Consider the following 17,324-nt stretch of genomic DNA (forward strand, 5'->3'; position numbering starts at 1 on the left):
ATAAAAACTGGATGAGAGTGGCGGGGTTGGAAACACAAGGAAGAGACCTATGTTCAGCAGTAGATTTTTGAGGCTGGATGATGATGATCTAGGAATACAGATAACCAATGACGACAATTTTAATAAAGAGATTAATTACAGAAATAACCAGGGAAAACAAGCCATTCGGCAATTGAAGAGCATACTGCGGGATATAATAATTTCGAGGAAAAATAAACACAGAATCTATAATAGGATTGTCAAAAGCATTGTTATATATGAAAGTGGAATATGGAAGAAAACCGTAGAGACTTTGGAAGGAACAGAAACGGACTATGGAAGGAGAGCGGCCAGTAAATCAAGATTAGATAAAGTAAGAAACGACAGAATTCAAGATATCATGGGCGTTAAAATTAGAATATTAAAGGACATAGGACATGGACAACGAGGTAAAATAATTACAGCCAGAAGGAACTTTTTTAATTATTGTCGCAGTCAGTGTAATATTATGCGTGGCAAACTAAGAAGCACTGGTAAAAAAACCATTCCGCTCGATTTCTTCTAAAAGTTGAAACGGTGGTAAAAAGATACTGCTAATATTTTTTACAGTGTATAATTGGTTTTATTGAGATTTATCGGATCAAACATTTTGTTGTAGGGCACTGAATTGAAACTGGCGTTATTATGTCCACCTTATAACGGAAATCGAATCCTATATCCCCTAGGCCTGTCGTATTAACTTATCATAATAAACTTGCTTGCTAGCCAGGAGTTAATTAAACTGTCGATTACCGATCTAATACTCCACAACGAGGAATTTGTTTGTTTGTCGCAATGATTGACTAAAGGACAAAAACGTTTTCAATTTGAACGGCATGTGCAACTAATGACTGGTATTCAAAGTCTGGTTTCCTATTTAAGTGGTGTTGGTATAACATACAATAAAAACTGGCAAACCTAATATAGTGTGTAATATTGAAAATACATTACCCATTAATATTCAAAATGATTTTATACATTTTTGATATAAAAAAGGTTAGAAAATTTTATTAATGAGTGTCACCGTTAAGTAATAAATCCCTTAACTTTTCGGGGTTTCTCTTAATGTTTCGAATAAAATTACTAATTTCTTTTCCAGGAATTGAGTTTTAACCATCTTGAATTTCATATCTTAGGTTATATAACTCCGTTATTAAAAAAGAAAGTTAGCTGAATCTATTCCCTTTAATATTCAATAGGTGACAGACGTAGAGACATAGCCAGGAAAGACCGGTATGTCGACAGTCAAGAAGGAATCTGATAGTACGTACGTGGTACTACAAAATTGGGTTTCTAGTTTACTGAAGATATGATATTGCAACTAGTTGTTTAACACTGTAGATGTTTAAATAATGATTTTTTTTAAAGAAAGCTAATAGAGGCTTACTTTTATATGAAATAAAAATCTGGATGGAAAATCACTATATCTGAAAATCCCTATCCAGGAAGACATACAAATGCTAACAGAAAGTTTAAATTTGCCAGTAAATACAATGGAGTTAGCTACATACTGTCTTAAAATTGGCTATTTCGATAACACTATAGAGATATGTAGATAAATAGACGGACTCTGTACTAGTAGGTATGCACTATCACCGGCTGTGGCAAAACTCTATATGACCTACTTTGACATATGGTCTCATAAAAAATTGGCACTTCTCAATTTTTATTTGATACTTAAATAACATCCATACGAAAATCTAGTTTATACTTGAACTGGAGACGATACAGACTTAATTTTTATGAGCTCTTGATCACCAAACAAAGTCACAAAAGTGATGACTTCAACACTCTATCTTTTCCCATGCATAAAATTATTCACGAATTGCTTTTTATACTAGGTCTCTTTTTTACTCACAGAAACTAGTATTGCAAAATTAAGACGCTTGTCCATAGAAATCACAATATGTTAAACAAGGATTAACAATATGGCATGTCTTTGATATTTTGTTTACTGTAAATTTTTACGTTTATAATTTTCATTGACAGTGACATTAGCTCATTTGTCGTGTTTATTGGTTTATTTGAATTAATTTTTTTTTTTTGGTTTTTCAAATAATTTAACTTGTAGTTTTTGGGTCTGTCAATTGAATTATATATTTTCAAGCATAATTATTATTGAACGACTAACTGTTGCTCTCAATTTGATTAATTCCGGTAGTTATTTATTTTTAATCTAATGAGAAAAGTAATATTTTCATTAATCTACAAATTGTCATTATACTACATGAGTCTGGCTACAGTTCCGTCGAACGGAAACTTATTTGTATATTTTTGAGATTGCTTTTTATTATTATTATTAAGATATTCCTGGAATTTATACGAATATTTTGAGTTAGAAAGAAGTAATGGAGGACCTTTGGAGCCTCTTAGATCTGTTCAAGAGGTAAAATAGCAAATGCATGTTTGTTAATCAGTTACTATTAAATAATTACTTTTTAAGAGAGTTGCGCTTTAAAAAATCACGGCGAAAAATATACTCGATAAAAAAAATTAAATAAAACAATCCTGTCCTTTCAAAACCAGGCAAAAATAGACGTCGTCTTAAAAGTAAGATGACTGATGGCCTCTCTTGCAGCAATTCCTACATCGGCCAAACATCTCAATTATTGAAATCACGTATTACACTACACAAAAGTGATTCTCGACTTCACCCTGACCGTTGTGCATTAGCCAAACATGTCCATTTCACTGGTCATTTCATGGACTATACTAACACTACAATTCTCCACCGTGAGAACAATAAATCTAAAAGAGAGTTCATTGAAATGTCTTATATTTTCCTTAACGATTTCTCCATTAATTTTAAGAGTGACATTAAGAATCTAAGCGATACATACCACTTCTTACTTAAATCAGATACCAAGAACAATACAACATCATAGATAACTAACTTGACTGATATATCCATTAACAACTAACCTACCTTTATAATTAATTTTCATTAACTAAAAAAGATAACATTTCCTTGCTTTTCTTAGGTACATCTCAATTATATTATGAACAATAGAATATAATTAAAAAAAAAATCAAAATAATATTTCCCTATACTGGGATTTAATTTCATTCGTTTTTTTACCAATGAACCTTAACGACATAAATATTCATAAGAACTACTTGAATTTGTCAGCGCATGTGTTCTGGCTAAAACAGAACCTCACTTTTAAACTTACGAACAATCAAAAATTTAGTTATTGCCGACAATTCAAAGAATTACCTTCTTTTAAATGTAGTTACATTGGGTTTTTCGATTAACCTTGGGTAAACCTTTGCGTTTTAAGTTCAAAGCTACCATACATTTCAAACGTTAAAAAAACCTTTTTTTTTGCACATAGTAACAAAAAACACCATTATGTTACTAGCAACGTTTTTTAATATTCTAACTCTACAATTCTAAGTTACGGTAAGATCAATAATGTTTTTAATAGATAATATATGGTAGCTAATTATAATTTATTCTCTTTCAGCCCTTAAGAAGCCAAATTAATTCTCTTTGGCGAAAACGGTAGGCGAAACAATTGATACTCATTAGAGTCTTTCTTGCAGATTTCCCCAGTATTTAAGAGTTTACTATATATATATATATATATATATATATATATATATATATATATATATATATATATATATATATATATATTGTTATGATTCATTTCATCTGCCAAAGATAAAATTAAAATTACTAAATAGACCATCTAAATAGATTTTCAAGATATCCTGGAGAGTTGTTAAGCTATGTAAAAATTAAAAATAATGGTTTGCTCTTAATATATTTCAAATTATAAAATATAATAATTCAAAATATTTCAACTGATAAACTATGAAAGATATTTCAAAGAAAAGAAAGTCCATTATCTTTGTATTACCTGTAGTAAACAAAATTTAAGATATGCATAAATTATTTTCTTTGTAAAATATATTTGAGTGAACGTAGTGAATTGAACAATACGACCGGGTTTTCCAAATGGACTTGTACAGTGAATAAAGACAATAGGGTAGAATTTAGAAATTATATTTCTCCGTTAGTTTTTAAGAATTTGTAGAAACGATTAACATGTTAATAGTTTTTAGGAAAGTTATAATTGTAGTTAAGGTTGTTGTTTGTTATCTAAATGGGGATAAATATGACCAACTTTGATTGGCAAAGAGTAAAAAAAAGTGGGAGAGATAGATGAATGAGAGTTTAGCTAGATTTTAGAAAAAAAAAGATCATCAGTTGTTTTCGAAGGGTGCAAGGCGAACAGTCGTTGTTCTTTGGCGGTTCCCAAGTGATAGTAAGCATTAGAAGTGAATGTTTGTGAGTTTGTGAGGCCGGATTCAGTTTATCGAGAGGAGAAGAGATTGGCATCTGTTGAACGACACATGCATGAGTGCATCTGAAGGAGATCATTGAAGACGAGAGGCTCGCAATAATTTGTTGTAAGATTGCTGATTAACTAGGGAACTGCTAAGAATCGATAGTGTAGGCTACAAGGAACAAGGATTTGAACAACTCATCATCAGAGAGATAATTATTTTCCATTCGACAATATTTTTTTTATCAACAAGTTTTTTTTCTTATTGCTTCAGAAAGGATAGAAATATTTATCAGGAGATATAGAACAACAATTTTGATTTGAGATTTTAATTTATGTAGTATATAACATTAATGTTTGAAGGTTTATGTACGTGAACAAGATTTTCATAATCATTGTATGAGATATTTTTTGTTTAAGATATTTGAGTGTGAATTTTATTTCAATTTATAATTTTGTATCATATATGTTTATTATTCCGGTATTCCTCAGACCTTATATGTAAAGTATAGATATTGAAGCACGAATATAACCCTGAGATAAGAGAATTAAATAGTGTGATAAAATCATAATTGCATCATTTAAATAAGTTGAATTAATTAATTAATTAGCTAATTAATTGCTTGGCGCATCTCTGACTTTTAATATCAAATTAATATATATATATATATATGTATATATATATATATATATATCATCATCATCATCATGTGCAGCTTTATCAACCGTTTCCAATTACGGTGCAGCCTCCCTTATTTCAATGATTCATAAGGGGTCGCGAGGCATACCTTACCACGCTGCCTCAGGTCGGGTTGGTAAGGGGCAAGTGTTGTCGTACAATGGCTTTTGCCATTAACCATTGAGTTATATTATATTAATTAGATTTATAGTTCCATCGTTGATTAAAATCAGTTTCCCAGACATCGAGGGGAGCATTATCTAAAAAATTGAATGTTTCACATTTTTCATCAAAATTATCATCATTGTTGTTGTATTTTGGATCAAAAGTCGTATTATTCATAAAAACTGCAACAAAATGAGATTTTCTGTTGCTATTTTATCCATTTACTTAACCAAATTTCAAATTTTAATATATATGAGATCTTAACGGAATTTTTCATATATTGTCATTTTGACAGTTTTGTTATATAAATAATTAACTGGATGCATTTTCATAAAAAAGGTACTTTGGGGTACCGTAAACAAACCCACAAACTGACACATATACAAAACGTGATTAAAATGTTCATAAGTAATTGTCAAAAACACTATAATCCCGGTTCTTATCTTACCGTTGATAATTAGTGTCATTGTGTGATATGTTTTCGACGTGGGAATAATTTCGTCTTCATTTAAATCAGTTGTATTGGAAATAAATTATTTAAACAGATTAGCAATAAAGTTTGTTGCACTACTAATTTCTACATCTGACTGCATCCAATTATGTGGTAACATCTTTTTGTAAATCTTTACAGAAATATCCAATTTATTCAGATCTTCTTCAGCTTGCTATTATTCATGATCTATTAAATAATGAAAAGTGATTTTCTGTTGCTATTTTGTTCATTTTTACCTTAAAATTTGGATATTTATAAATCTTAACGGAAAATTTTGATATATATATATATATATATATATATATATATATATATATATATATATATATATATATATATACATTTAGTGTTACGGGGGTTTCCAATCTAAATGACACATTGTATCTGAAATGAATAAAGCAGATGTTACTACGACGATATTATAAAGTGGAAGCATATTTTATTATAAATATACAAAAAATATCTTCGGTAGAGCAGTTACGTAGCGAGCGAAAGTTTCTTCGATCGTGGTTTTGTATTTCGTCGGGCATGGGATTCTTTTATTAAATAAAAAGAAATCCTAAAATATCTACTACAATATCCAACCTCCGTAGAAGAAAATGCTTTTATCTTAATTTCAAAAAACACAAGATTTGAGTTTGCTTTCGGATATTAGAGGGTTTTCTAAAGAACAAAAATAATCAGCTCGCAGCAACTTACTTTATTGAGACAGCATTATTAGATGTTCCTGGATTTAGTTGCGTGTCGATGAGAAGATATTACAATCGGTGCACATGATTTATATTATAAAACGTTGCGAAATGAAATTTCAGTTAAAAGTCATTCCATATTTCGTCCTCAAATACTGAATATATTAAAACAGGTACCTTTTGAATGTTATGCTCTTTGCATCAACTTCAGATATGCACTTTAAATTGGACCTCATAAATAAATTTTAAAGTAATTTTAAGCAGAAGTTGGGTTTAAGTTACAATTAATTTAGAGAGGCAAACTCTGTCTACAGTGAGTATAATACGTAGTTAGAGTAACAATTTTAGTTTTGGTGTTGGTAGAATCAACAATGAGATGTATAAATTATTCCTCGATGTACATGTCTCGTAATATTGAAAATTTTTAAACAAACTTACGGGTTCTACAGCTCTAGCATCTAATTAAAAATTGCTTTATTAATATGATTGTAATAATTTTAATAATAATTTTAACAACTTATTAGAACAGGTCTTAAAATAGAGGAAATGAAAATTTCCTACTAGATGTTTAGTATATAATACACAATTAGTAATGGGATTTAAAATTCAAGTATTATGACATGTAGAGAGGAATACAGTGATGTCCCGCTTTTTTAAACTTAGTCTTTAATGTTGACTATACCTGACACATATTTATACACACTTAGTATCAATTAATTAATTTTTCGTTTTTCTTTGGAACTTTTAGTTGTAACCTTTAAACCGTATGTGGTTTATTCACTTAACTTTATGTTTTTTCGCACACTTTTTGAAATCATCTTTAATGTAGTTTAGTCAGGTTTGATGCATGGCGTCATTTGTTATGAACCATGGAACTCCCAGTATTATTCTTAATATTTTGGATTAAAATCTTTGTATTATTTCAATATTGAAATGTATGACCACAAATGTTCGCCACAAATTTAGTTTATAAGTCCAAACTGCTTTCAGGATGAAATAAAACATGTTCCTTAACTTATAACCCAGCTGTTTTTGCTTAGTAAATATACGCTTCTTCCAGTTTAATCTTCTTTTTAAGTAAATACCTAGATATTTGATTTCATCTTCTTGTGACATTCCTCTACCGTAGGACTACGACTAAGTCTACAGTCGGTGGAAAATGTGTCTCTACAAGTGGAAAAGGTTGGATGTAGTGATTTGTTTTTATCTATTTTGTCATCCATTGTTGTATTTGTTTAAGTTATTTTGTAGGATTTTTGAGACTATTTTGCGATTTTTGTTAGATGATACTACTTTCGTATCATCCACAAATGTGGCTGTGATGATATTTGTAACTATCGGTAGGTCATCAGTGAATGTAAGGTATAATATAGGTCCAAAGACACTTCCTTGGGATATCCGAGAGAGAATTTGTTGTATGCTTGTGTATTCACTCTTATATTTTACCTGGAGGTTTCTGTTGGTGATACAGCACTTTAAGATTATGTAGTAATTTGTTGGTAAATTATGTTTAAGTTTACATAAAAGACCTTTATGCCAGACTTTATCTAATGTCTGGATTATGTCCAGAAGTGCCGCTGAGCAGTACTTATTATTTTCAAAGTCTTCATTGATTCTCTCTACAACTTAAAGAACGTGTTATATCGTTGAATATTGTTTTATGAACCGAAATTGGTGTGATAGTATTAGTTTTTTGTTTTCTAGTATAGGTATTAGCCTAGTAAGTGTCAGATTTTTAAAAACTTTGGAAACTAGAAGAATACTAATAGAACGATTGGACTGTACATTTTCTGGCTTTTATCCTGGCTTTAGTCTTACTATTATCTGTGCTAGTTTTCAATGTAATGGGAAATGACCTAATCTTATTATAACGTTAAATAACTGTGTTAGAATATGAAAGCCTTTTTCTGGGGGTTGCTAAAGAGTTTTTCCAGTAATGGGGTAGTATCCTGGGGCCTTTTTTGATCGAATTGTGTTGTATAACATTTTTTACTTAATCTTTTGTGATTTTTTTCCAGGAAGTTCTAGTTGATAAGCTTTTGCTAGTACTGAAATAATCTTTCTTTAGTTTGTAGTGAGCATTTTGTGTTATTTGGCATAAAAACTTTTTCAAGGTGTGTCGTAAATGTTTCTAGTGGTCCTTTCGTCCATTCTTTTTTCTATTTCTGTCTCGACTAGAGGGATTATATAGGTTTGCCTTTATAAATTCCTTGTAGCCTTTATAACGAGTAATCCGTTACTTGAGTTATATCTAGTTTTTGTAAGTATTCCTTAAAAATTGCATTTTTGCCTCTAATAATTTTTTTAGTTCTTTTTGTACTTTATCGAAGTCTATTTTACTCTAAGGTGATCTTATTAATTGCCATTGTTTGAGAGTGTTTTTTCTCAATTAGTTTTTTATGTATTGTATTGGAACAGTTTTTATTTGTATGTGTAATTGTAGGTAATGATGTTGAGTTTCATGCTGCTTTCTGTAAAACTGTGTTAAAATATTCTATTGCCTGTTCGATCTGTTTACACGTTTTTAGTAATATGTGTATATTGATTTGATTGCTTACTTAATATTTACAATACCTCACCACAGAGAGCCTAGAGCCTCACATTAGATGTTTTGAATTGTAGTCTCCACCACAATTAAACATAGGTGTAAGTGCATCAAAGATATATACAAATTCTTACCTGTATAAGTATAAATTGAAATGAAATAAAAATGGAATGATACACATTGCATACATATGCACCAACTAAATGAACAAAAAAAAAGTAAAAATGGAGAAATACCATGACGAACTAACGAATACCCTATACGACATAAGAGAACAATGTGAGAGAATAGTGCTGTTGAGAGACTGGAAGGATAGGAAGAAATGAAAGCGTTGAACGTAACCTATATGGGAATATGCGGTTAAGAAATACTAAACAAAAATGGAATTAAAGTGATTAGATTTTGTCAGACAAATAGGTAACTCGTTTACCCAGCAAGCACTACGGTAAAGATACATTCGTAGCAGTTGGCAAAGTAACAAAGAAACGTAATAGAATACGTAGTCTACATGCAAGAAATAAAACAAAATATAACACAAGTTAAGACAGAGAATAGAGAGGAAATCTTAATGCATCACAGACGGGTGCTGACAGACGTGACATTGCTAAAACTGGTATAGCAAGATTATACACAATACGGCGAAATAGCAATAAAAGAACTAAAAGATGAACAAAAGTAAAGGCGACACTTAGAAGAAACTGATAAAGAATTCAAACTGGCGTAGATAAAGAAAATAGTGATAGGAACAGAAGAAAAATGGGGAAAATTTAAGGAAAGAACAATAAAGAAGGCAGAAAGGATATTTGACCACTTATCAACAAAAAAAAAATTTACACATATGGACGGAATTATGGAATACAGACATACTGCAAGAAGTTAGTAACATTAAAAAATGCAATAGTACAAACAAGTGAAAAACAAGACAAAAACATAACAAAAAGAAATAAATTAATAAAAGATTAAAAGTTAAGGAAAAGAATACGTGGAAAAAGTTTAATGAATCGCTAAACCAACATATAGAGACAACCATAGAGGTTTCTGGAACAAAGTAAAAATTATAAGAGGAAAGAAAAGAAAAAACTCAAGGGAGAAAGATACCAATATGATCAAATAGGGACATATATGAATAAAAAATTCAGAACTGAAGAATAAGCGGAAGCAGAACAAGATGAGCAAAATAAATTTTAGAAAAGCCAGTGAAGTAGTTAAAATTGATCCTTAAATCATAAAGTGGATAGTAAATAAAGACAAAAATGTTGCTGAAAATTATAAGAAAGGCAAGGGAAACAAATAAAATTCCAAGAATGTTAGGATAATTTATTGATCTCAATACATAAGAACAGGGAAGTCATATGCGGAAACTATATGCCTATCATCAATAGTATTTGAGTTTTATAAGCTTTACCAGAATTATTTTATTTTTATGTTTTTTTATAATTTTTTATTATTTTTTATAATTTTTTATATTTTTTTATAATGTTTTTTAGTTATTTATAAGTGTTTATAAGTTTATTTAATTTTATATTATTTTATTTACTTATTTAATTTTATTTAATTTCATTTAGTTTTCTTTAATTTTATTTAATTGTATTTACTTTTATTTAATTTTAATTCATTTTGTTTAATTTCATTTAATTTTATTTAAATTATACGATTTTTTAAATTTCTACGATTTTTTATTTTTTAAGTACCTATATTCTTTTATAAATTTTTATAATTATCGTTTTTTATATTTTTTTATATTTTTTCATAATAATTTATAATTTTTTATACTTTCATATAATTTTATTTAATTTTATATTATTTTATTTACTTTTATTTCATTTTATTTAGTTTTATTTAATTTTATTTAATTTTATTTAATTTTATTTAATTTTATTTAATTTTATTTAATTTTATTTAATTTTATTTAATTTTATTTAATTTTAATTAATTTAATTTAATTTTATTTAATTTTATTTAATTTTATTTAATTTTATTTAATTTTATTTAATTTTATTTAATTTTATTTAATTTTGTTTAATTTTATTTAATTTTTGTTATTATATTTACTTTGATTTAGTTTTTATCTAATTTTATTTAAATAGAAAATTTTAAAGTCAAAATTAGCCATCGAGCAACTTGGTCTCGAGTTGTTATAAAAAAATATATTATATAAAATTATAATAAGTGTATATGTGTGCATATTATACCGCAGGATTACTACACGCGTCTCGATTTTTCGAGTCATGCTAAAAAGAATTTCGAGCCCGTACAAAAACATCATTCAATAAGAGGTCAATACTTCTTATCGCTAGGAAAAATTTTTCGAACGCTATTAAATTTTTTAATATTGTGTTTTGTAATTTTTATAATCCTCTACACCTAACTTTAGTTTTTCTCTCATACGTATATATCACAATCTTCACATATTCACCGAAAATTCCTTTCCTTTTGGGAGCCCACCACGGAACCTCAGGAGGAATTTTATCATATGCTTTCTCAAGAGCAATGAATACCACTGGAGAATTTGTTTGTTTATTGCTTTACGTTTTCGGCAGCTGCCTTATAATGATAGTTGCATCTATTGTGGATCTGTTGATTTGTATAAATCCAAATTGATTTTGGGATATTTTGGTTTGTTCATATATCAGTTTTTGTAGCTCTGTAGTTGGTGCATTCTTGCATTCTTGTCTCTATTTTGATCTTGATCGGTACTTTACCAGGTACTAATATACTGCTTCTTCATTCATCAGGCATTTGTCTCAGTTTCATCAACTCCATTAAACAAACATGTTAGCCAATTTGTTCCTGTCTCTTCTAAACCTATCGACAGTTCCAAGGGATGTTATTTGGTCCAATTTCTTTATCTGTCTTTATTTTTTTAAGTCCTGAATTAACTTCGGCGTTGTAATTTTGATGTTCATCACTATTATTGTTTCGGTTAGCTCAACTGGTCTCCACTAAATTCTTTATGTAAAAAACTGTCTATCTTCGCTTTTTAATAGCATTTTCGAGAACTAATAATTTATTATTTTCATCTCGGATACATCTAATCTTTTATCTTTAATTAAAATCTTTTACTTTCTTTGCTCTTTATTTGCCTATGTAAATTCTACACTAAAGACAATATGAATTCATATTAAAATTACAAACAAATATTAGTTTACTAACATACTTGTTAAATTTTAATTACGATGAAATATATTATTTTACTTGTACAAATAAGTTAGTTTTAATTAAACATCATGTTTTATTTAAAACAAATCCAACGAAACTCGTTAATGTGTGTTTTATTGAGTTAACACTTAATTATTTTAAAGAGACAAAGGGCTAAGTTTGTTTACTGATTTGTTTGTACAACTTCTGAAATAAATATAATTATATTATACATTAGTATAATAAATAATATGTTTATGTATAAAACAAATGAGCAAAGGCTGCATGTGTCGTTATTCCAACTTTTCTTCAATATGCTCAACATACGAGTTATGAATATTTGTTAGACGAACTGCAAACTCTATTTAAAAAATTTAAAAAAACGTTAATATAATATTAGAAACACCGGAAAATGTAACAACCTTTTATTTTTGAGTTATTCCTTAAAAGTATAAAAAGGACTAAAGCGAAATATTTGGTATATCCTTCAAAAATATTTGGTAATGGATTGTTGCACAATTAAATTTCTTATTGTACCGTGCAGGTTAGAAAATTTTTAATAAGAAATCCTATGAATTATAAAAATTTTTGTAATGATCTATTTTTTATTGTAATATAAATATATCTAATTGATCTCTACCGATTTAATTTTCGAACTGTCCCTCCTGTATAGTAAGTTTTGATACCTTAGCAAAACGTAACAATAATTTCCTGTTAATTTTTTTGTCACTAGTTTATAATAAACTAATTATGAATGAAAACTAATTTATTTTATGAATAATTATAATAAATATAGTCCTTGCCATTTGTTACATTTGTTTCTATATATTTGTTAATATTATGTAATTTTGGTAAAACGTGGCTAGGAAATACTTGAAATTTATGCTGTCGCTAACACAAGGTTTCTTGTTTTAGTCTTTTGGTCTTATTTTATTTTTTTTCCCTCTATTTGGGAGGAACCTTTTTCTACAAGGAATAAAATCGCAGTATTATCATGAAAACCACTATGGAGAACTCCACACGTACCTAAAAGTACTTCAGCTTACAATAAGCCTACATATAAACAAGTATCAGCATTCATCTATATTCACGATACAAGCAAACTATACATTTTCCCATAGACTTTGCAAAGTCCCATTTTCAAATTTGGTTCAGCATTAGGCAGGATTTGCAGTTTTTTTATTAATATTAAATTTCATTTCAGTTTTTATGTATAACTAGCTGACCCGGCGAACTTTGTTCCGCCTTAATGGCAATAAATAAGCAGATTGTGTTTTTTTTTTATTAGAAAAAATACAAAAAAAAATTAAATAACTACATTATTCATTCATTATTATTTCTGTATTTTAGTACATAGGTTGCTCTTCACTTAAGTACCTTGTGATACACGACATTTTTTGTTTTATTATCAGGCGCAAAAACAAACAACGCAGATGGTCTTCCGACCCGTGAACATCCCACGTATAATTGACCATGGGAAAAACATGAATGTTCTAGATTTAAACCACAAACTTTTAAGGATTGGCCTTGTGATTTGTTGATAGTCATGGCAAATGCAAGACGTATCGGAAATTGAAGTCTTTTAAATTCAAACGGCATATCGGTTGGGATCATCGGGATCCTCGGAATGAGAACTTCCTCACCTTTGAATTTTCCTATCATTATCGTAGCGTAAATTACATTGTTCATCAATTTACTAACCACCAAACGCGTACCGTTGCACAGTTTTGGTTGGTTTATGTTTCGAAGCATGATTACTACGGAGCCAACCTTTAGGCGTAAATTGTGCGGTGCTAAGCCAGGCACGTCCAAAGAGTTTAAAAATTCAATTGGATAGTTGGTGGCTTCATCTTCATTTGTGACGCAGTCAATAGATTTGAATGAATGCATTGTTCCAATTATCTTATTTTGAATTATGTAGTTCAGGTCATCTACATCTTTATTCTTAGCAGCTAAAATTGCTCGCTCACTCGACCATTCATTATTTTTGTAGTTAGAAATAATATTTGGAAATACATTGTTGATAAGTTCGTCTTTTGATGAGACAAAATTACAGAAATTATTTGGAAATGATATTAATCCGCTCGATTCATCGACAGGTACTTGACCATTACCGATAGTCAGCAATTGCTCCGAGAAATCTTCAGCAGCTGTATCATTAAGCAATGTAACTCTCATGTTTGTTGTCAGCTGCAGTTTCTTCACATAGCGCCATAGATTTGACGATTTGAGGCAAGCGTTTATTTCATCGGCAGCCGTAGATCTTGGAATTACTGGCAGTATTTGGCGGAAATCGCCAGACAGTAAAATCATTGCTCCTCCAAAACATCTCGAGTCATTGCGTAAATCTTTTAATGTTCGGTTAAGTGCTTCTAATGCACGTTTATGCGCCATTGTGCATTCGTCCCAGATGATGATTTTCGATGCCGCTAAAACTTTGGCCATTGTTGAGTGATTTGCAATATTACACGTTGCTTCTTCAATAGTTTGAAGATTTAACGGTAATTTGAATGCTGAATGAGCCGTACGGCATCCTTCTAACAATGTGGCTGCTATTCCAGAAGAAGCAACTGCAACCGCTATGTTGGATCTCGCCCAAACAGTTGCTAAAACTAATGACATAAGGAATGTCTTGCCAGTTCCACCAGGGGCATCTAGGAAATATAAACCACCATTTTCATCAGCGATTGCCTTCATTAAAGTATCATAAACTTCCTTTTGTTGGTAATTCAACAGAGGCACATTCCTTTGAACTACTAAATCTAATTCCTGGTGATCATATTCACGTTCCCGTTCCAATTCTCGATTAAATGCGTCATTCATTTCACGATTTGGCGCTGGCATTCCTAACCTGATTAATAAATTACCGCACATGAGGTAACACATATCTTCGATCAAGAGTAAAGCACGATTATGTATCTCCTCATTCATCTCAATATCGTGATTTCTGGAATTGACACGACTTTGATGTAAAATATCTTCTGACATACTATCCTTGTATTTGTGCCACAGGTTACATGGGTTTGATGGAAAACATGTCGAAATTATGATAGCGAATAATGTGCGTATCTGACTTGGAGATGCAGAGATAATGGCTTCAGCGATTGTCGTATCTCAATGGGTATCGTTTTCTAATAAGTTCAATTCTTCACATGCAGCACGATATGTTGGGAATATTACACCATTAACAGTTCGTAGTGTCTCAAATGAAGTTGGCCCACGCACATTTACCAGCAACAACCGCAAATAGAAACATTCATAATTCTTTGGAGGAACTGTATACATACGACCAAGAGCATCAGTAGAACGCACATCTGGATACCCAGGAACCGCATCACCTTGCTTCCGTTTTTGAAAATTCTTGGATGAAGCATTCCAAGTATAATAACGTGGCATCTCCGAGTAAAGCAAAGTTCGTGCAAACTTATCGCTTTGGCAGATTGCAAAAAAACTGGTCAATGTAGTTGCTGGAGGTGTTTCAGCACGTTGCGTAGCATTCGAAGCCGTGAAATATACTCGTTGACCATTCTCCAGATGCACCGCCAAATGTATAACAGTAGGATGACGTTCGTGAATTGGAAATGCGAATATACGCCAAATCGCTTCATTACTGTTCACATAACGACCAACTTGATAGCGTGAAATTTCATCGTTGGTATTTGAGGATTGCAATCCAAAAACCGTCATATCACTGCCTTTCGTGACATATTTGCAAATATATTTTATGGACTTAACTGAATTGCAGTATTCAACGTTGCAATGTATCTTGAACGTTTTAGAAATAAGTGGCGAATATGGAACAATCCAACTGTTGTCGACAACGAAATCCATTCTTTTCACTTTCGTTGTGACAGTTCGACCGTTGTCATCTGGTGATCGACGCCGATACAGCGGATACCCATCGTTGCCAGTGACAATCTCCGCGGTTAATTTCCGTGGATATCGTTTAGAGCACTTTCCATCGACCATGCAAGGTGATTGGGGATTGATGGCACCACACGGTCCATGAATTATATTAGTAGTAACAACATCATGTAGGTCTGGATCGACTTCATGATCAGGAATCTCGGCACATATGATATCATCTATTTGGTCAAGATGAATTATTTCCACTAACCAAATAAGAATGTGTGCGTGCGGCAGGCCTCGCTTTTGCCATTCGATTGAATACATCCAGCATCGAGTATCTCCAAAGACGCGTTGTTTAACAATAAAGTTCATCAGGGACCGAATTTTTTGCCTGAATATACGTGCTGTGATGTCGTGTCTATCATTTGATGTTTGTCCGGGAAGCAGCAATTGAGTAATTTCTATCCATTTTGGATTACAGGTAAAAGTAATAAAGAGATCTGGCCGGCCGTAATGACGAACATATGTCATTGAATCTTCTGCATATTCATGCATATGACGTGGGCTACCAATGTACGTCGCCGGCAGAATAGTTAATCGACCAATATTAGCTGCATTTCCTTCAGTACTAACTGCATCACGTAAATGGACGTACTCCCCAGAACGCAGTTTGGCTTGGTTCAACCTAATAAATGTTAAACATTCCGTTTCTATTTTTACATACATGTCAACGCAATACTGCTGAAACAATCGACGAAACCTCAGCAAATAGTTGTCAGCATTTTGACGAATCATCAAACGATATGCATAATAATTCATTGAGCTAACTTTCTTTGTAGTTTCTTCACCTGAAATTAAAAATTTGATAATTAACCATTTCAAAGACAAATAATACAGACATTAACCATTATTAAGATACTGATACTTTACCATTCAATGGATTTATCATTTTAATATTAAAATAATATCCATCTTCTCCTTGCCAAAACATCAGTGGGTATTGCAATGCGCCATATGATCGATGAGTTTTAGATATTTGTTGCAGTTGCCCAGTATCGCGACGTGTAAGCACAATATCGCGTTTTTCCAATTGTTCACCAACAATCAGGATGGCAACTTCGTCTACTGTTGGAGCATTAAATGTGCGTTCGTGTGTTCCAGATGGTCGTTTATCTGCTTTGATGACAACTTTATAGTCATCATTTGGCATGCGCTCTAAAGCACTCTTAAACAACCTGACCAACGCATGATGTTTATGAAGCAGACACTGCAAGTCTTGAATAATTGCTCGCTTTATTCCTGCATTGATCCCTAGGCGTCAATCAAGTTGTTCTTCTATGTTGCCCATGAAATATATTTGTAATAATTTATTCTGTGTATCTTTGAAAGGTAGTAATGATCCAATTCGATGGTGAATCTGTCCTTGTATCTACAAAATAAAAACCAGACAGTA

General features: G+C 30.9%; 3 protein-coding genes across 5 annotated transcripts in view; all 3 read right to left on the reverse strand.

The window, feature by feature from the left end:
• The window catches only part of LOC140436163 (uncharacterized), a 297,575-nt gene that overhangs the window by 224,810 nt on the left and 55,441 nt on the right, over positions 1-17,324 (reverse strand). The window lies entirely within an intron of this gene.
• Positions 13,388-15,010, reverse strand: LOC140436041 (ATP-dependent DNA helicase pif1-like). The gene has a single exon (XM_072524754.1). It carries the CDS (start codon positions 15,008-15,010, stop codon positions 13,388-13,390), a length of 1,623 nt encoding a protein of 540 aa, XP_072380855.1.
• Positions 15,137-17,081, reverse strand: LOC140436042 (uncharacterized). Its single transcript, XM_072524755.1, has 2 exons — positions 16,802-17,081; positions 15,137-16,719 (listed from the first exon to the last, which is right to left on the reverse strand). The coding sequence occupies exons 1-2, from the start codon at positions 17,079-17,081 to the stop codon at positions 15,137-15,139; spliced, it is 1,863 nt and encodes a 620-aa protein (XP_072380856.1).

This window comes from Diabrotica undecimpunctata, chromosome 3 (assembly GCF_040954645.1).
Source record: "Diabrotica undecimpunctata isolate CICGRU chromosome 3, icDiaUnde3, whole genome shotgun sequence".
NCBI lineage: Eukaryota > Metazoa > Arthropoda > Insecta > Coleoptera > Chrysomelidae > Diabrotica > Diabrotica undecimpunctata.

Bases quoted from the DNA above. Each gene is read 5' to 3' on its own strand.
- LOC140436041 (XM_072524754.1), bottom strand. From the start codon at position 15,010: ATGTCAGAAGATATTTTACATCAAAGTCGTGTCAATTCCAGAAATCAC.
- LOC140436042 (XM_072524755.1), bottom strand. From the start codon at position 17,081: ATGCCAAATGATGACTATAAAGTTGTCATCAAAGCAGATAAACGACCA. The intron at 16,720-16,801 runs GTAAAGTATCAG...TTTTAATTTCAG, and splicing joins AATGATAAATCCATTGAATG to GTGAAGAAACTACAAAGAAA.